Source organism: Rhinolophus ferrumequinum, chromosome 8 (genome assembly GCF_004115265.2).
Source record: "Rhinolophus ferrumequinum isolate MPI-CBG mRhiFer1 chromosome 8, mRhiFer1_v1.p, whole genome shotgun sequence".
Lineage (NCBI taxonomy): Eukaryota > Metazoa > Chordata > Mammalia > Chiroptera > Rhinolophidae > Rhinolophus > Rhinolophus ferrumequinum.
Window position 1 is genome coordinate 2,132,657 of NC_046291.1, and position 20,759 is coordinate 2,153,415.

Below are 20,759 nucleotides of genomic sequence, written 5' to 3' on the forward strand. Positions count from 1 at the left end.
CACGAATGATCTTCAAATTTCTGATAAATGCTTATCTGTCATATAAACTTTCAATTTATACAGCAGAGATAAGCGTCACAATATGAAGAAATAAATTTCCCTGAACCTTCTTCAAAGGAAAACAAAATGCACAAATTTGAAAATAAAAAAAATACAAATGCTTATAAATTTTTTCCAGGAGTCAACTGAATTGCACAACCAATACATTTATAGAAAAAATATGTGATTATTTTTAATGATTTATGTATAAAAGAAAAAAATAAGTTTTATGATACAATTTGATAGACTACTTCATACAAAATTTTACCCACATACAGTGCATGTAATTTTTTGCAACATAAAAATTCTAGTCATACATACAAATTCATAAAAGGCAGATATCTTAACTTGAAGCAAAACAGAGTCCATTGAAGGCTGTGGCTAAGTCATTTGAATTTAGTGGAAGAAAAGATTATAAGTGTATGAAGGGCTAGTAACTAACAAACCTCCCCTCCCCCAATAAGTATTAAATATAATTTGATCAAATAAAATTTTATGGTGTATTTTATGGAGGAGAAGAAGACCAGTGTTTCTAAATGGTAGGTCTTAATAATCTGATCTTGCACTTGGCTTAGAAAATCATATAACTACCTGAGTAAAAGATTCATTTTGGAAATCACACTAAGAAAAAACTATACTGTGCCATTTGTGCTGATCCTTAAAGGAACAAAACCTCCTCAGGCAGTTCTAACACTTAACCTGGCACTCTTGGTTTACATAATAAATACAAGATATCAGAACCCACACCTAAGACTAGTAAACATGTCTCCAAATAGTGAAATCCTTTGCACCCACACTTGAAGACGTATTTACAGAATTATATGTATGTGAAAAACTAAATACAAACCATGTTTTAAAAAAAACAAAAACAAAAAATTTTTGCTTTAAAAAATAATTTCCCCCCCAAAATGGTCCTATCAAAAAATGTTGTAAATCCGTGCATCCTTGTAAGTCTTCCTTTTGCCGTTTTCCCTAAGCTACCTGTCTCTCAGGTGCACAGGTGCACACACCTATGAGAAGGAAAGGACATGGCGCCAATTCCTTGGAGAGCAAGCCCTCTTCTTACAGAAAACAGGGACTCCTGCCGAGCCCCACCAGCACCGCCGTGGGGAAAAGCAGGGGCAAATGCTGAAGAAGGAGAGGACAGCCGGGGACAACCCTATGTCCAGACAAGGTCATGAAGGCCACCTCGAATCTCCTTTTGAAATTTATGAATTTTAAGGGCTAGAAACACAAGCAAAAGACAATAGGGACCAATAAGAAAATTACACGAAGAAGCACATGCAAATATAGAGAGGCTAAAAGAAAGCTCCCATGTCCCTTTATAAAGGTATAGGCTGAAATGAACGCTGTGCAAGTGGAACTGAACTACAAATACAGTTCATTCATTTTCAGGCCTCACTCCATTTATAAAACGCCTATCCTCCTTCATTCAGTGCTTGACTTATGGAAGTCCTGTCACTAGACCTGAAACCTGAAGTCAACGACTACGGTTTGCCTTGGTGTGCCAAGGCCACTTACTGCCTGAAAATTCTGGTACAGAACTAAACGCAACAGTCTTCTGCAGAAACACACAGGACAGGCTCGCAAAGAAACTTCTCACACGGACGTTTTGAAGAGCTATTTATAATTAGCAAGTATTCTAGCTGGAGGAAGGTAGGAACACACGGTCTTTTCTATACACTAATACGTCTACAGTTTTAAAGCTCCGAAAATTAGTTGGATAACATTGGAAACCATTTGTTTTCTTAGCAAGCTGACAGTTCAAAAGGAATGACATTCTACCGTCCTTTTTATTTTCCAACTGAAGATGACTTCTAGTCTTTGAGATTTCTGAGCTTTCACCTTCTCGAACTCAAATTGATGCTGTACACCATTTTCTGAATTTTCTCCTCGTTCCTGAGGATGTTGGCCTTCACAGCGCAGATCTTGTCCTGCTGGTCTTTAATCAGCTGCTCCAGCTCCGCAAGCTGGGCCCGTAAGGGCTCCACGGTGCTGTCTGTGATGCTGCCGGAAACACAACCAGTGGCTGGTAAGTATCCTGGCTCATTTTAGATTTGCTGTTTCATTATACACTGAAAGGCGACAAAAGGAAACTACTGATCGCATCCAAAGAAAAAGGACACAATCAGAAACATACTACAATAATGATATAAAGAGAAAAACCTCACACCTGGGAGAAATCTAGATTATTTTTCACAACCCCCACAACCCAAAATGAAGTTGAACTTGAAATTTAGACAGCGCGGGCTGAGATTTCTTCAAGTACTTAAGTTACAGGTGTCACAGAGAGCCCGGGGGATGTCAGGTAGGTGAGCAGCGAGACCCATCAACACGTGGACAGCCCGATATGCCCCCCACCGCACCTGCCTTGCTGGAATCCCAACCTCAAGGGGAGGCTCACCCAGCTTCCAGGGCTTCCCGGAGGAAGTCTCCATGATTCACTTGTCCAAGACATGACAGGAGGCCTTTCACTACGGGTTAAGTACTGGGGTGACACTAGAAATACTTCGGAAAGCCAGGTCAGACTTAATCTTTCCCTTTAGGTTTTTTAAGCACATAAATACAAAACAAAAAAAACAACAGCTTCCTACCTACCTACTGTAAAGCAAAAACAGGTTTTTTTTAGGGAGGAAATGTCTGCAATGATACTTTTTAACACCTTACATCAAAATGTTAAGTGCTAACTGATTACGGGCATCCCTGCTTTTAGAAAGTTCACGTTATGCCACTTCACTTTCACAAAAGACCTCTGTTACTACAGGTTTGAGCTAACCAGAAGAAATCCAAAGGGTTCTTGCTTTTACAAGAAATGCAAAAAGTGAAAATAGCGGTCAGCGCCGGTTTGACAGCCGCCGGTGTGAGGCCCCGCCAGCTCCTCCAGAAGCCAGACACTGCGTCTGGGCGCCAGGCCCAGCTCTCTGACCCCGTCCGGGAGCACCAGTGCTTTACCCATTTACTCTGTGCATCCATTAGCAAGTGTGTCCTACAGCGGCAGAAAAGCCGAAGGGAGCTTCTAAGGGTGTGACACCATAAAACTGGATGGAATTGAGCGTTTCAATCACGGTGAACGATATAAAGACCTGTGTGCGTTGAACCTGCCACCATGCATACCATTTACACACAGAAAAAGAATCCTGAAAGCTGATGAAGTTACTATCGGTTCTGCAAGTAGCAAAGGGGTCTTAGTCAGAACCCCAATAACAGATAAAATGGACAATCTATTGCTTGAGTGGACTGACTGGTGGGGGTGTATCTATCACATCCCTCCTGCTCTGACCACATGAGAGGGTTACGTGAGGTTTTACCTGTTACTTGGGATGATTCGGTGGGTGATTTTTTTGGGTCTGGCAACACTCAAAAATCTTTGCTTTATGCCATTTCGGCTTAAGCAAGGTTTCAGAGGAATGCTCTACTTTTGGATGGGGGTGACCATGGATCATTCTAGAATAGGCACCAAAAAAGTTCTCAGTGATTTCTAACTTCTTTCATGCTTACATTTTAAAATTTAAGGGGCTTTTTAAGAATAAGCAGACTAATAATAAAGAGTAGGACTTCATTATAATATAGCTTTTTATCATATGGGTTTGGGTATATCACTGAGTCATATTAAGTGTTTTCTAAAACACTTAAGAGTTGATATAAAATTATATGCACCCCAGATTCACTGATTATAAATACAGAATGGCAAACACTTCCCTAAAATAAATCTCTTTTTAGTGACTATTATATTTCTTTCATAGGAGCAATTTCAAAATACATTCATCAGCATTTTTTTCAGAGTAAAAAACTAAAATACTTTCCAACTATAAACAATTATAAAGCTTTGGGGATTTTGATAAAAAACATGAAAAATATGGTAGCCAAACTGCAAAGTTCCCTGTATTTTTTAATGTCTGAACCTGTTATGTGTGCGAACATGAACTCCAAATCTTCTCCAATTGCTACAAAGAAATGCACACTAGGACAGGAAAGCAGCAGCAGCAGGTTTCCTCGCGGGAAGAGGGCTGGGCGGTGGTGCAGGCTTGGCCCCGCCCCCCGCTGACCTCTGCTCCTCCCGTAGGGTCTCTGCGTGCTGCTTGTTCTCGCTGTGCCACAGCTGCAGCTCGTGCTGCATGGCGTCCACGTCCTCCTGCAGGTAGTCCATGGTCTTGCCCAGGGGGAGCGCACTCTTGCACAGCGTCTGGATGGACACGCGGAGCTTCTCTATCTCTTTGGAGACGATGTCCTTTTCCTTCTTCCACCCAGACTCAAAGACAGGCAACTTCTCCTACAGGCAGTGGGAAAATACGAGGAGAGGGGGAAGAGGGGGGAGAGGGGGAAGGAGAGGGGGAGGGAGAAGGGGGAGGGAGAACGGGGAGAGGAAGAGACGTCCTCAGTACTAAGGCAGGATGGCAGGGGAGTGGGGACAGTGCTGGCTCAAGACCCTCCGGCCTACGCGACACTGCTTTGCTTCTGCGAACTTGAGGCTTGGGCCAGCAGCAGTCCCGCGGTGCCAAGCGCTGTGTGAGCAGTAAGCAGTGCGGGCGAGGGTCCATTCCTTCCCTTGTCAGAGGGTACAGGGTTCTTTACTTAGAAGGCTGTCTGAAGGGCAAATTTCTATATGTTAAGGTGTTATTTCCCAAGTGAACAAATGAAGTGAATAAATAATTCACCTGCCAAGACCCTAGCCCCACCACCTGCTGACTTCTGGCAAACATATGGAAAGCCTGAATACAACACCTGGCACATTGGAAATGTTAAATGAAAATAAAAGGTAAAACTCATAGAGCTAGTGAGTGAGTTCAGCAACACTGCATGATATAAGATAAACATACAAAAATCAGCTGTATTTCCATTTGCTCAAAAAAGGGAAAAGAGTAGATGTAAATCTATCAAAATGTGTATAGAACTTGTATACTGAAAACTACATAATGCAGATGAAAGAAATCAAAGATCTAAATAAATGGAGAGACATACCATGTTCATCAATTACAAGACTCAACATGGTAAAAATGTCAATTCTCCCCAAACTGATATACAGGTTTAACACAATTCCTATAAAAATGTCAAAGTTTGTTTTACATATAGACAAGGTTATCTTAAAATTTATGTGGAGAAGCAGAGGACCTGCAAGAGCTAAAACCTTTAGAAAGAGAAGGCTAAGGAGGGAGCAGCCAGTCTACCCAATTTCAGGACTTAGGATGTAGCTACAGTAACCAAGGCAGTGTGTGCTGGTAGGACAGACACACAGACCAATGAATCAGAACAGAGAATCCAGAAATAAATCCACGCCAATAGGCCCAACGGATGTCTGACAAAGGTGCAAAAGCAATGCAGTGGAGGAATGGAGTCTTTCAACATATGGCACCTGCACAACTGGACATCCACACGGGGGAAAGTGAACCTTGACCGAAGCCTCCATATCTTACACAAAAGGTAACTCAAAATAGATTGTGGACTTAAATGTAAAATGTAAAACTATGAAGCTTTTAGAAAAAAGGAGGAAATCTTTGGGATGGAGGGCCAGACAAAGAGTTCTCAGACTTGACACCAAAAGCACAATCCATTAAAGGAAAAACTGGTAAAATGGACTCTATGAAAATTTAAAACTTTCATTGTGCAAGAAACCCTGTTGTGAGGATGAAAGATGAGTTAGAGAGTGAGAGAATATATTTTCAAACCGTAGATCTGACAAAGAACTAGTATCTAGAATATATAAATTCTCCAAACTCAACAGCAAATAGTAAACAATCCAATTAAAACATGGGCAAAAGTCATGAACAAGCATTTCACCAAAGAGGACACAGATAGAGGACAAGCACGTGAAAAGATGTTCAAGGTCATTGCCCCTTAGGAAAATGCGAACTAAAACCACACTGAGATGCCATCACTCCACACCCATCAGAATGGCTAAAATCAATACGGTGACAACACCACATGCTGTGAGGACGCAGAGAAGCCGGACCCTCATACACGGCTGGTGCGACTGTAAAATGGTGCAGCTGCTCTGGAAAACTGTGTGGCACTTTCTGTAAAAACTAAACATGCAGTTAGCACAAGGCCCAGCAAGTATTCTCCTAGAGAAATGAGACTCATGTTCACACAAAAACCTGTACATAGATGTGTACAGAGGCTTTATTCAAAGCACCCAAACCTGGAAACGGCCCATGGCGCTCAACTGGTGAAGAGTTAAATGAACAGCTACATCCATACCAGGGATGGCTACTTGGCCATAGAGAGGGGTGGACCGCTGATTCCCACAGCCGCCTGCATCTCAGAGAATTATACTGAATGAAAGAGGCCTCAGAGGATTACGCGCTATATGATTCCACTTACAGAACATCGTTGAAACGACACAATTAAAAAGATGGAGAACAGATTGTGGTTGCCAGGGGTTAAGAAGGAGGTGGGTGGCAGGTGGCGGGTGGGTGTGGTTGTAAAAGGACAGGAGGGATGCTTGCAGTGATGGAAAGGCTCTGTATCTTGACTGCATTAAGGGGAGCACGTCGGGTGTGACATTACACTACGGTGGTGCAAGATGTCAGCAGTGGGGAAAACTCAGGAAAGGGACCTGGGATATCACCGTTATTTCTCACAAGTGCACGTGAACTACCGTTACCTCAAAATAAGTTTAAGGAGAGCAAAAGGGTAATGGCAACATAAATGCCTTTAAAATGCTACATGAGGAAAACGGCTCTGATACAATTATAAATTACTTCCCAAGAAAACATGTGTTGATTTTATTATAGGAAGATGAATAAATCTCTCATTGACTTAGTTGAGAAATCGACAATGCTATTTAAGCCCATTCATAACGATTACTAAGAATTCTAATGTCTTCAGCACATGTGGACTCTACTGTAAAACTGTTTAGGGCTCAGAACCAAGGATGGGAGACAAACGTACATACATGTCACAGGGGTCCCTGAGCTACAAGGTGGAGAGGACACTGTGGCTATGTGGTCAGGCCCCTCCATTCCACGTCACCTCGTCCAGCTCCATGTCCCTGCACCGCAGAGCCGAGCGGAACTTGGAATGCTAATCCTATAGTTTATAACTTTATTTTTAAGAGGTCAAGAATTTAAAATAAGATACATCTGGGCTCAGGTTCTGATAGTCAAGAGAGACTTATTGCTGCAAACTCGTTGCTGCAAAACATCAAAATTCTGGCATTTTTCAAACTTTCATTTAAATGGCCGTGGCAGGGTGGGGGTGAATAGGTCAGGCGGTGATTATGTGCTTAGAAAAGCACACCCTCTGACGACAGACTGATTTATACACCGCTTATGCAGCTCCATCAGCAACTTTCCAGGAGAACGTAACCATTACAAACCCGTTTCATGGACTTAAGATGTACAATAAAATCTGAGAACCTACTACCACACTCACCACTCAGGAATCAGTCATATGCAATATACTTAGTTTTTGAAAACGGAAAACCAAAAAATAATGAAACTATGTAATGACAGAAAATACCACCTAAAACCCCCAGAACACGGGACGACTGGTGGGAAAGGCAGCGCGTGGCCGGGAACAAGCACTCTGCAGTCGTGAGGCCAGTGCCAGCCCAGCTTCACCACCTCCTCACGTGACAGCCTCGGGAGCCTGACCGAGCGCCGTGCCTCAGTTTCCTCACAGTAAACGAAGTAAAAACGTTCCCCCTGCCGCTAAGATTAAATGGGGTAACATGAAACGGGCAGCTCAGTGCCTCGTACACAGGAAACCCTCCATAAAGCTGACTGTGGTCCTAAGTTTATCCACACGAAGAACAAGGCCACAAAGCCCCTCGTGGGGAAGCAGCAAGCTGGCCGCAGTGCGGAGGCAGCTCGCACCGCGAGGTCCCGTGGCGGCCATGGGCGCACACGGGAAAATACAAGTGTGGTTATATATTGTCAGCACCAATGAACAGGTGGTTATGTCCAGCTCCAGGAAGACAAGTCCTGTCATCAAAACACCATTTATCTTACTTACTGACACAGTCCCTGCCCATCTCCACTTTTAAATATAAATAAGCCACACCATGAAATCAGACCTCAAAACTCTTTCCTGAAAGATGCGATTCTGAGCTCAGACACCCGCCCGGAGCCATGCTGGCCGGCCCGAGCACATGGCTGTGGCACCCTTGTCATGGGATCAGTTTCTACAGGCGACAGAGGGGTGGCAGCCATGAGTGTTTCACGGGACATGTGTCCGCCCTCCGGTGCCCTTCTCCTCCTGCAGGCTGCAGATGATTTACTCAGCTGGTTTCTGGCAGGAAGCCTCTGGCAAAGTGTGTCAGCGTACAGAGGGGGCCAAAAAAACTATAATACATTTTAAGAAGGAAAAAACTGTATTAAAATTGTAATAATATATACCGATAACAAAAGGTGAATACAAGTCATATGTATACTTTTTTTTTTGGCACCCCGGTATAAGCACTTTAGAAAAGTGACTTTCCAGGAGTTTTCAGTTAGTCACTTTGGGACTTAATCTTATTTGCATTTACCACACCACACTTATCCCCAGAGTGATTTTTAAATCTAAAAGTATTTATTATACATCAGACAAATAAAAACCATTGACCTGAGCGATTTGCTTCTCTAAGTTTCAATTTCAGGGCTTTAGGAGAAGAAAGTACTATTTCTAAAATGGTGCCCTCCAGCAGGACCCTTAGACACCGCCAGCCATCTACAGGGGCAGGCTTTGGGGCGCAACGGGAGGACTGGTGGCACCTGCCCCGCCCTCCACTCTACCCCTGGATCTGAGGGTCCTGCACACCCCCGAACGGGGCTTTCCCTACAGGAAGCAAACCCAATAAACAAAGCTGTGATTAACTGGGGGGTAATAAATCAGAGTGAATATGTGCTTTACATAACATACTCTCCTGTGACCTCAGGCACTAACCTAGACAATCTGTCAAAAGTGCCTTGTTTTCATAAACCGAGGAATGCCTGCATCCAAGTTACAACAGAAAAGCAGAGACCAACAGAGTAACTATTCGAGTGTTCTGTTCACCCAGAAATATTACAGCGCCAAACTCCTATGGAAACCATACCTTCATCTCTGATGCAGGTCACACTGGCTATAGTGAACGCACAGTAAAACAGTCTGCAATCAAACACGTTAACCTTTACACTCACACAGAAAAGCACACAAAACAGAACGCACGGTTTAACAAAATGATAGAGTGACACCTGCAGCCTGGGTCAAGAAAGCAAGGCCTCCGGGGTCCCCGAGGCCCAAGGTCACCACCGTGATGCCCGGGTGCTGAACCAGCCCTGGGTGTACAACATGTCCTGCTGTTTGGTCCCCTGCTCGCTTGCTGTATTCGTATAGGGCAAATGGCATCGCAGTACCCACCCATGTGTGTCAGCCTCTCCTCAACAGTAAATTTAAGAATCAACCATGAGTCATAAGCATGTGTATTTCATTCACTTGCTCTGCTGAATGGCATTTAATTTTATCTATTCATCCTCGCTACCACTGACGGACATTTACAAACAATGTAACTCTGAATACTCTTATCTACGTCCCCCTACACACGGGCACAGGTTCTGCAGGAAATACACCCAGAAGAGGCACTGCCGGGTCACAGGGCATGTGTGTCTTCAATCTTAGGACAATGTCAAACAGTTTTCCAAAATGGGCATACCAACTTACAACTATTTTTCATGAAACAACATTTTATTTCTATGTGTAGAAAAAGGACGTAGACTCCTGCAGCATTTCCGCAATCCAACAACTGTGGGTAGTAATACTAAACCATTCCACTGGCAGCAGATAGACAACTAACGCTGCATGTCGGGGACATGCATGACTACATGTGAACAACCTTCCAGGTGAGAAAGTCTGCTCACTGCAACAACTACAGATAAGAAATCAACATGAGCAGGAAGCTTCTAGAATGCCTGTATGAGAAGCTACACCATGTGAGGGTTAACTGCTCAGCCCGGGCCAGATGAATATGGGGTGCCATCCTACCTCTGCGACTTAATGTTACATAACCTTGGACGAGATGACCTCTGTGCCTCAGTTTCCTAACCTAGAAAATGGGGATAGCCTATCTCACAGATTACTTCGAGGATTAAATGAAGTGACGCATGCAATTCCCTAATCGTAAGAAGTGCGCTATAAATGTTAGCTAATTGTCCACACTGACGGGGAAGCTCCCATAGGAGAAGAAATGCGTGTAAGGAGCCCTTGAGCTGGTGCAGAGCACAAGATCTTAACTGTTAACTAGGTCCACGAACATTACTCCCTGGACTAGACCCGAGGAGCCTTCCTGGAAGTTAGTGTAAAGTCAGAGGAGGAGGCCGGGCTGAGACCCCGTGGGGTCGCAGGCTGAATGATGCAAGGTTAGTTACAGAACACAGAAGACAGTGTTCAGATTGGCCTTTCTCACTGACCGGAAAAATGGAAATAATTTACAAATCATCTGATCACACGGAGAATTGGTCATACTGACATTAACAGAGCAAGCGGGCAACATGGAGGCAGAACTCAGCTTCTCGGCGGAAACGCTCCCTTCTCTACGCAAAGTAACACAGTAAGAGTGTGACCTTACTGGCCTAGAACTGGTGGTCCTTTTGGGCATTTTTATGAAAGCCTCTTCTCATACATTTATCTTCCAGATGAACCTTAAAATACTCTCTGCGAAGTTCCAAAACATCCATTGATTATTTACTGGAATCGCATTAAATTTATAAATAAATTTGAGGGAAACGACAATGTCTTGATTTTTTCCAGACCTTTTCCATTTCTTGGTAAAATTCCTTGGCTTCTCAATCCAGTTACTAGAAACGCCTTGTTAGGTGCAGACATGCCCCTATAAGTGACAATGTTATCTCCAGATCTGGAGGAGACTGTGGTTTCCCACTGCTTATTGCTGACATGCAGGAAAAACACTGACTTGTGTCCATTTATTTTGTCACTGGTCAACATTTTTTTTTCCTAATAGTTTTAACTTTGGGGGGGATTGATTTACTTGATAGGCTGCTGTCATCTTCACAGAATGATGATCCTGTCTTCCCTCTGGAATTAAACCTCCTTTCGTTTTGCACTGGCAGAACCTCCAGAAATCTAAATAGGGTGACACTGTCCCTGATGCGGGTCCTCTTGTCCCCAACATGAGGAAATACTTTTTTATTCCTAGTTCACTATGAGTTTCTAGTTGAATTTTCATACGTGCCATTCATTCTTAAGAGACAACACACTAGTGATTTTATTTGGCTCAAGAATCATTTTTAGGTTAAATGTAAGATAAGGAAGCCATGTTCAACGATGCTACAACAACCAACTGAATTTTTTTCAACTGAAACAAGTGACTCTTTACTGGATGTGGCAGCACAGATGAAGAAGAAACACTGACTGCTAACGGAAACAGACGGAAATACACTTACCTAATAGGGAACAGAGTATTCAGAGCTGGAATACATTCTATTTCACTATTAACTACCTGTTAAAATACATGCTTTAGGGAAAAAAATGAGATCCGTAATTCCTAACCATGAAGTTTTGTTCTTACAGAATAAACACAAAGAGTAAAAGGAAGGAAATTTTAAAAATTGGAGATATCAGTAAAACAAAGATTCAAAGAGAAGATCAATAAAGCCAAAAGTTGGTGGTTTAAGAAGACTGACAGACAAATTACTGAAAAAAAATGATTTAAGGAAAAGAAAAAAAACAAAAATATGGAGTATTATTAATAAAGAGAGAACAAAACTAAACTACAAATAGAGATGTTTAAAAGAATTCTATCAAGACCTTTTTACAAACTTGGACATTTTAAGAGAAACTGATAACCAGAACTTAAGAAAAAATAGAAAGGCTGAATACTCCCATAATTAATACAGAAATAAAAGCAGTGGTTTCAACTTACCCCACAAAAGAAACACGGTGTTCAGACAGTTTTACAGGTTAAGTCCCCAACAAGTTATCCACAAACAATATCATTCCATCATCGATCATCTATTCTACAGAAAAAAGCCACCTATGTTATTTAACAAATTAAATATAACAGAATCATTTTAATCATTGTAGAAAATGCATTTAATAAAATTCAACACGCATGCATGACAAAGCCCCATACTGGGGGGAAAATCGTACTTTCTCCATCTGTTTGCTACAACAAATATCAGAAAAGGGTAAATTTCAGAAGCATCCTGTTCGAAGCAGGAAGGAAACTCATTCCCATTAGTTGCCAGAGCAATCAGACAAGAAAAAGAAAAGCATGAGGACAGGCGAGGAGGAAGTGAGCCGCCAGGACTTAGCGGTGACGAGAACAACAGGTTGGCACAGGGAACAGCAGGGCCCCTGCCCCGGGTGACTGCCCATGTGCCACCGCTCCCCACCCCCATGGCCTTGGACCAGCCCCTCGGCCTCCTGGTGCCCTGGCCCGTTTCTCACCAGCATCTGTGTCAGTACCGGCTGCTGGTACAGCGTAGAAACACAAAAGAATCAACACACATTTTGAAAAGTTTACCAAGGAAGCTGGTTGTGAGTCATGGACATTCCTACCTACCAGCAACAAAGAATTAGAAAACAAATTTAAAATAGACAGAATTTACAACAGCAGGACAGACTCCAGAGCACCCAGATGCAAATCTGACAAGAGACGCTCACATCCTCCACCAACAGCAGCGTCAGTGTTTACTGAGAACATTAAAGAAGGCCAATAAACGGACAGTCTCAGGCAGTCTCGTGCAGGAAGGCTCCCACTGCAATCCAGGGGGCCGGTGACAGTACCTGCAAAGAAGCGGGGAGGACCAATCACCAGCCAAGCTGGCAGAGGGGCCTGATTATAAAGCTACAGTGATGAAAGCAGGGTGGACTGGGAAAGGGGGTGGGGAGCGCTCTCGCCTGCTGGCTGGTCTAACACCCATTGTTTTTGTGTAGCCCAGGAGCTAAGAACGGTTTTTACACTTTTAAATAGTTGCAAACATTATTTAAAGAGTAATATTTTGTGACATGTGTGGAAGTTTTATAAAATTCCCATCTCAGCATCCATAAATAAAGTTTTTTGGAGCCCAGCCACACTCAGTCCTCAGCACGTAGCCTGCAAGGGCAGCACTGAGCACTGGGGACAGAGAGTACAAGGCTCACTCCGCGGAAAATACTGACTACCTGCCCCTTTGTAGAAAAAGTTTGCTGACCGCTGGTGCACAGAATCCAGAAAAAGCCCCACACATGGCAGATCAGTGTGGAAATGAGGGAAAGCTGGATATCCATACGGGGGAAAAGCTGCACCTCTATCTCACAACAGACAGGAAAATCAATCCCAGGTGGATTAAGGACCTGAATGTCAAAACAAAGCTTTAAGTTTTTAAACAGAAGAAATATCTTTCTGACCTTAGAGAAGCACTTCTTAACTAAGACATAAAAACCACTAATCATAAGATATAAGACTCAGAAATTTGACGAGATTAAAATTAAGACTCACTCATCAAGGCACCTTAAGGAAAGTGAAGGAAAAACTTGAGCATACATGATGATTTTAATGTGGGTTTACCACCTTCGACCCTCCACCCTACCACCTACAACAACGATTTGGAAACCCAGTTTAGGGCTTTTCCATTCAATTCTGTAGTAATAGTTATGCTCAGTTCTATTTGTTTAACTGGCTTTAAGGCTCCATTTGAATTCATTTCGTCCATACCACTGGTGCCCAATAGAAACACGAGAGTCACATATATAATTTAACATTTTCTACCAGTTTCATTAAAAAAGTAAAAAGAAATAGGTGAAACTAATTTCAGTGAAGTTTATTTAACTCAATTTATCCAAAATACTGTTTCAACATTAGTCAATATAAAGAATACTGACAGATACTTTATGTTGCTCTTTTCCTTCTAAGTGTTTGAAGTCCGCTGTGCCTTTCACACTTGGAGCAGGCACTTTTCAAGTGCGCCGCCACCTGTGACAAGGGACAGCTGCACAGGTCACAGGGGTCTACACGCGGCCTTTCCGGAGGGGTGGGCTCAGAGCGGCTTGTTCATGTTTGCTTTCTGATCTCTCAGTTATCCAGACAGACTATATTTCGGGCAACTTGTTTTTTCAAGAATACAAGAGCAATGTTTTTTGAGCCCTTGCATCAACCTGGGTATGTCTTTCGTTGTTTCTACCTGTGAAACACCAACCTGACTAAATAATAAGGATCTGGGGGTCAGCTGTTTTTCTCCAAATGTGGCAGCTCCTGTCCCACTTTCTTGGGCACCTGGGCTACAGACAAGTATAAAAGCAAATCTGACTCTGGTTCCCTCGAAAAGAACCTACTGTGCCCTGCCCTACAGAGTACTCACAGGACGGTGCTTTGTTTTGTTTTTATAAAACCCTTTTATCTCAACAGTATTGCCAATATTGTGAGTTCCCTTTTTGCCCAGAACATAAAAGCACTTTTGAGAGCAGGCTCATAGCAGGTTAAGCTTCTTGCTTTCATGAATTACCAAGTGCCTCTAAAAGGCACACATTCATTTAACAGCACACGAATCGATGTCAGAAAGCTATGCAAACTACATTCCTATCACACTTGCCTTGGAAATTGGTATTACTGTCCAAACCACAGGGCAGACAGCTGTGCCCGCTCCCCATGCTCGGTGGCCTGCGACCAGGCCGGGCCGCCAGGGCTTAGCACCAGGACGGCGACCCCAGTGGTTGTGCGGGGTCCACCCAGGTCCACCCCTCCTTACCAGGCCCCTTTCCTCCCTGAAGCCTCGGAGTATGTCCGCTACTCCTGTAACGCTCTGTTCCAACTTCTTCATTCCTGCCCAGTGCTTCCTCACGTTTTAGCATGTATTCCCATCCATTTCCCTCCTTCTCTGCTAACTCTTGTTCAGTCAGCAGTTAGTGACAACTTACTTGTGTCCAGTGCTATGTGCGCAGGAAAGGGAAATGAGACACACTGGTCCGTACCTTACGAGAGTCCCTTCCGAGGACAAGTCAGGAACAGTCTCTTTCTGCCCCTTTTCCTCCTGAAGCCCCCAGGTGGGGAAAGCCAGGGAAGCATCAGCACGAGGGTACAGAGTGGGGAGTGTGGGGCCCAGCGTATGGAAGGAGGGAGGGTACCAGGGAGGAGGGGGCTGCAGACAGCACAGGCTGTCTAGACCGGGAGTGACCTGGAGCTCATCCCCGGGGGGTAACGGGTGCTGTCAGAGCCCAAGGTGGGTGCACACGGCATCCACACCGGCCGGGGTGAAGAGCAGCAGAGAGAGACTGGTTACCAGGGATACTGAGCCAGGGTTCACACTGCTGGGGGAGGGAATTACAGACACAGAACGGGGGGAACTAGAGTGAACCCTCTGGTGTACGTGTACACACACACAAGCGCGTGCACGCACACACACAACACACATGCACACGTACACACACGTGCGCACACACGCACTTTTTTCTCCAGCTCTGACCACTGAGAGGGCCTGACAGCCGAAACATTCCAAAAGCAGGGAGCACATGTTGCGAACGTATCTGGGTTCTAAGCACCGTCTCCACTAACAGGAACCAGAAGCGGCTGAGTGCGGGGCTGAGGCAGTGGAAGTACACGGAGGCCGCAAAGGAAGGAGAGCTGAAGGAACGCTGGTGACTGAAAGGACGCCAGAGCCGATGTGAAGGAGACCCCACCGGCCAAATCAAAATAATGAGTGAGAGAGCACGCAACCCGCTGAATAAAGTTGGAAACCATGAGCCCACAGGGACAAATAAATGATTAAATTGAAGTTTAGAGAAGCACAGGACACTTACACTGCTTCAAAGTACTTCCGAACAAAATATTAATAATTACAAAGTGAGTAGTAACCTGACAGTGGCGAAGCTGGCAGACTCGTTCAAATCAAGAGACCCAGGCGAGAGCCAGCAACAGTGGGAAAAACACACGCCACGCCACGCAACAGGATTCTGTCAGCGAGCCCTGAGGAAACATCAGAGACCCAAACTGAGGGACCTGCTACAAAGTAACTGGCTTGTAATCCTCCAAGTGGTAAAAGTCCTGAGTTAAGGAAAGACCCACAGACTGTTTCCCACTGAAAGAGCCCACGGAAGGCTTGCTGGAGGGTCAGCTGGTAACAGTGTATCGGTGTCCATTTCCTAGTTTGGGGGCCCTGTGGTGCTGACGCAGAAGGTCCCTGTTTGTAGAAATCAGTCAAGTATTTGGCAGTGATGTCAGCAATTTGTTCTCAAACAGTTCAGGGGAAAACTCCCTGGTATTGTACATGCAGCTCTTCTGTGAGTGTAAGATGACTGAGAGCTGTGGCAGCAGCCCCAGGCCTGGCATGTCACAGAAGCTCGCCAAACTCTGGGACCTTCGGGTCCCTGCTACCACCCCCAGGATGGGCAACCTCAGGCCGTTCCTCCATAGTCCCTGAGCCGACTTCACCTACTCAAAGGCTAAGGGCTGAACCAAGACGGCACCAAAGGGGGCAGAGGGACAGACGCTGAGAGGACAGTTACACACACCCCACTTTCACACTGAATACCCCGATCGGTAATCTCTGGAGCAGCTGGAAGTTCTCAAAAGTGCCCTTCACAACTTTAAAGGTTTGACCTGCTTCTAAGTCTGTTTTTCTTCAAAAGTGCCTTTTTAAAAAATGCTCCAAAGTATTTACTTTATTTGCTTGGCTTAACTGTCACTATGAAAACATCAGTATCTATCATTTTTCACTGCCAGTGAATTCGACTTGTGCATTAAAGCTTTTGTAAGCTAACTGCAAGCCTAACCAGCACCCAAAATATTAATATAAGGGAATGACTCCTGAGTTTCAAAACCTTACCAATAAAACTTCTAGAATACTTCTTGTTTGTAACATAAAGTATACATGTAAGAGTGTTAATATACAGCGTATTTTACTTATAAATAACTTATTAAGAAATTAATGTCTAAACACATTTCTATTTTAACATCGCTTTGTGTCATAAGGGATTTAAGAACATTCTCTAAAATGTAAAGCTCACGTAGAGTAACCCTTTGCTAAGTGGCTGTCGCCCGGCCTCTGTGACAAGGGGTGACAAGGGCTGTCAGGGGCTTCATTAATCATTAAAGACCCCACCTGGGGCGGCGGGATCTTTGGCCAGAGGAACAGTTGGAGGGTTCCGATCAGAAAACCTAGCTGATGCTCCAACATGAAAAATTACACATGCGTCACTGCTGTAAGGAGGGAATCAACGTTTTTTAACGCCAAGCACTTTAGTTTTTCTTTACTCTAAAATACCCCTATAACCCGTACCCTGGAAAAAAGTGATAAAGCTCTGTCACTGGTCTCCAAATGACAGAGTGTTTATCTTCCCTTTCTACCATAGGGTCCATCACGTCCCTTCTGAGCCCATTCTACCCAGGTTAAATTAAAACCTAAGAAAACCTAATTTTTCAGCCACGTCCGGTCTGATCCTCCAGCTACAGCACTTCCTTGGAAGCAGCTTTTCAAGTCAGAAATAAATCCAAGGAACAGTAACAAGATGGGAGCTAGAAAAATAAATGTGTTTCTCACTCACAGCAGTGGGCTCAAGTGGGCATGTTTTAAAAAGAACAAAATAAACTAAGAATTAAAAAAAAGCTACCAGGAAATAAATTTCTTTTTTAAAGTGAAGCCAAAGAAATACGGAATTTCAGGATTAAGATGGTTCTGGAAACACGCTGGTCTGTCTAAAGCCAAGAGATTCAAGCGAGAGCCCGCGCCACAGCGACAGGCCCTGTGTCCTTCGTATTGCACGGGAAATCTGGGACACCCTGCTGTCCCCAGGTAGCCCATGTGACCTCCTCCTCCAGCCCAGAGCCGGATGAGGGCTAGGAGCCAGGTGTGGGGCGTGAGACTCCCGGAACCTTACTTTCCTGGGCAGTAAGTGGCCACGGCTGGCCTCCAAGCGCCCTGGGGAGATGAGAGATCACACATGGGAGACACGGCAGAGAGGGTGAGAAGCTGCCGAGAAGTTGCCAGGCTCTGCTCACTGCTGACACCGCTGAGCCACTACCCACCTGGGACAGCAGACACACCTGAGGACCCAGCGCAGTGACACTGCTCCATGCCAAGGACAGCCACGCCAGACCTGTGGTAGCGGCCGGCCAGGGCAGGCTGAGCTCTGCCAGGTCGTTGGAAGCCCTGATTTCTAATGTTCTTTTTCTTTAAAACAAGTTCATGCTGTCTCACTGGGGACTTTCTAAGTCTTCAGACCTCTTCAAATGACTGAATGATTCTCCAGTCGGGGCAGCATCCCACTGCCTCCTGTCGCTGGGCCCATGGCCGCTGGGCCGCTGCAGCATCTGTAACTCGTGACGAAGCCCTTGTGTTTCTCTCTTCATTGCTCTCCCGACAACCTGAACTTTGTCCCACTGAGCTTCACCCCTTTTTTCACAGTCAATTTGACTAAATTCAATCTGAATTCTAATTCTTATCAAGTGCTTTTCATCCTGCGGCTACTATAACACTGACCCCTCACGCATCCGTTAACTCTCACACTGAACATATTTACACAGAAGGTCTTCCCTACTTAGTAACTGAATTTCTGTCTGCAGACTTAGGCTGTCAACGTTAACCAAACGAAAGCTAGCTTTTATGCAAAGCGCAGAATAGGGTATTGATGGGACTAAGGCAACATGACTTATGGGGCCAAAAGTGACTGAAATCTAGAAAAGTGATCAATGTAGCATGACATGAACTTTAAGTTGAAATTTGTAGTTAAAATAAGATGTTTATTCATCACATTATCATTCACTGAGTAAAAATATTTAAATGAAAACAATATTCCTAGCAAAAGGACATCCAGTAACACTAGGACCACAAACGTCCAAACTAAAAATACTTTTATCAGGTGCAGAATTTCAGTTAAGAAGGAATTGGGAATAGCGTTTTTTTCCTAACAGGATTAAAGTATTTGTGTTGAAATTGCACCATCTAGCTACCAAAATAAGAAATAATTTAAAGGTCTATTTAAATCAACAAAGTGAAAGAGAACAAGACTGAAATCCCTGACTTTCACATAAGAATTTAGCTAACTATTTGCTACATACTAATTATTATAATTAAAATATACCATATTTGTGATAAGGTTGTTTTATCTATCAAGAGGCATTACAACACATGACAGACAGGTTCTCATATTCCAAACGCATGTCATCTATAATCTCTACCGACACTGGATGCTACATTTGGCCCTTATTACAACTTCCACGGAGAAGGACAGTAAAATACATACACGCAGGTAAAATCCAGCACAAAGTACTGAGACCAAAGGTACACGACGACTTGTGAAAAACAGAGAAAACATCTCTTATTTGAATTTTTAAATGAGACAGAAGACAAGCAACTAGCCTCATGACTCATATGTACACGTACAGAACGATCATGACCATAGGCGGATGTGGCCCACAGGCTTTGATACATATTCTTACAGCTGCCTCCCCACGAAGCCCAAGTTCTCAGCAGAGGAGAGGGGTGACCCCAACTCCCCCCGAAGATGCACCGTTTACCTGACCAAGAAGCTGAAGAGAGTAAAATCACAACTTGAAATAAGCTGAAAGAGAAAGAAATCTACAAAGGGAAATACTCTGAGAGAGTCTATTTCAAAATAAAGAATTTAAATGAAAAGAAAAATCATCTGAAATGTACATTCACTTAGAACAGATATAACATGAAAAAAAGCTCAAAGAAGATAATATAAAAGGAGATTGAAAACTCCGGACTGAGAAATCTCTAACCAGTACTTTAAAGTGAGTGAACCATCTTTGAAATTGCTGGCTATTACTCTAAAGCATCTTTAGTTATAAAGTTTAAAAAGCAAGTAGTTTTGAAGCATAAGAAACGCTAATAAAACTGCTTTTCTGGTTGTTTTTCAAAACCTTCATAAATCTGAAGGAAAAATGCTGGCATGAACTAATATCTTACTATTAACAAAGTTTAATATTTCCTCTTGAAAAGAGAACAAATAAGTCAGGATAATGAAAAAAATGCTCAAAGCAGTCGGATTCACATATTTATTCTATAATGTATTATTCAAGTCCATTAGCACAATAAGAAATGGCTTTTCTTCCAATGCAACTTCAAAGACAGGCTGGAGAGATGCCCAGATTACAAATATGTATTTCCTTAGCATTGAAAAAAAATGCTCCCTCCAAAAAACTAAAAAGTACCGAGACTAAGGGCCCACTACAACTTATGTGAAAAGCAGAGAAAACATCTCCTATTCAAGTTTCTAAGCAGACAGAGAGAAGACAAGTAACTCCTATCATGACTCATACGTATGAATCAATCATGACGATAGGCAGACTTGGCCCACGGGCTGAGCTCACCTTCTTGCAGCCGCCTCCTCGAGAAGCACTGAGGCCAGGCCCCAAAGTGTGCAGGGCAGACGGCTGTGCAGGCATTCTGAAGTATTTACGCACGCCGACCACAGACCAGGCCACAGAGACAGGCGCAATTCCAAAAATTGGTATCATACAGACCATATCCTTTGAACATGCAATTATATTAGATACTGTCAATAAAAAGACTTTTTAAAAACCCTTATGTTTGAAATCGGAAGAACAGACTGCTCAATAGTCCACGTTTAAAAAAAATGACAACAAAGTACTTCACGTTAAAATTCAAGAATTTCTAATATTGAATATTAACTCATTATTCACGGAATTTAACATTCAAGTATAAAGCATGCTGAAAGAGAAATGTATAGTCTTAAACACATTGATTTTTAAAATGACAAAGACTACAAATAAATGAGCTAAGTATTTTACACAAGAGGCTAGAAAAAGTAAACACCCAAAGAAACTAAAAGGAAAAATAAAG

At 43.4% G+C, this 20,759-nt stretch overlaps 1 protein-coding gene across 1 annotated transcript in view; it reads right to left on the reverse strand.

Annotated features, from left to right (window-relative positions):
- Nucleotides 1-551: 551 nt before the first annotated feature.
- TRAF3IP1 (TRAF3 interacting protein 1) overlaps nucleotides 552-20,759 on the reverse strand; it is a 51,210-nt gene continuing 31,002 nt past the window's right edge. Inside the window, exons 15-16 of the mRNA XM_033112838.1 lie at nucleotides 4,086-4,309; nucleotides 552-2,046 (exon numbers count right to left, since the gene is read on the reverse strand). Coding sequence (XP_032968729.1) covers nucleotides 1,881-2,046; nucleotides 4,086-4,309 — 390 coding nt within the window. The 3' untranslated portion in view covers nucleotides 552-1,880. The remainder of the gene's footprint in view (nucleotides 2,047-4,085; nucleotides 4,310-20,759) is intronic.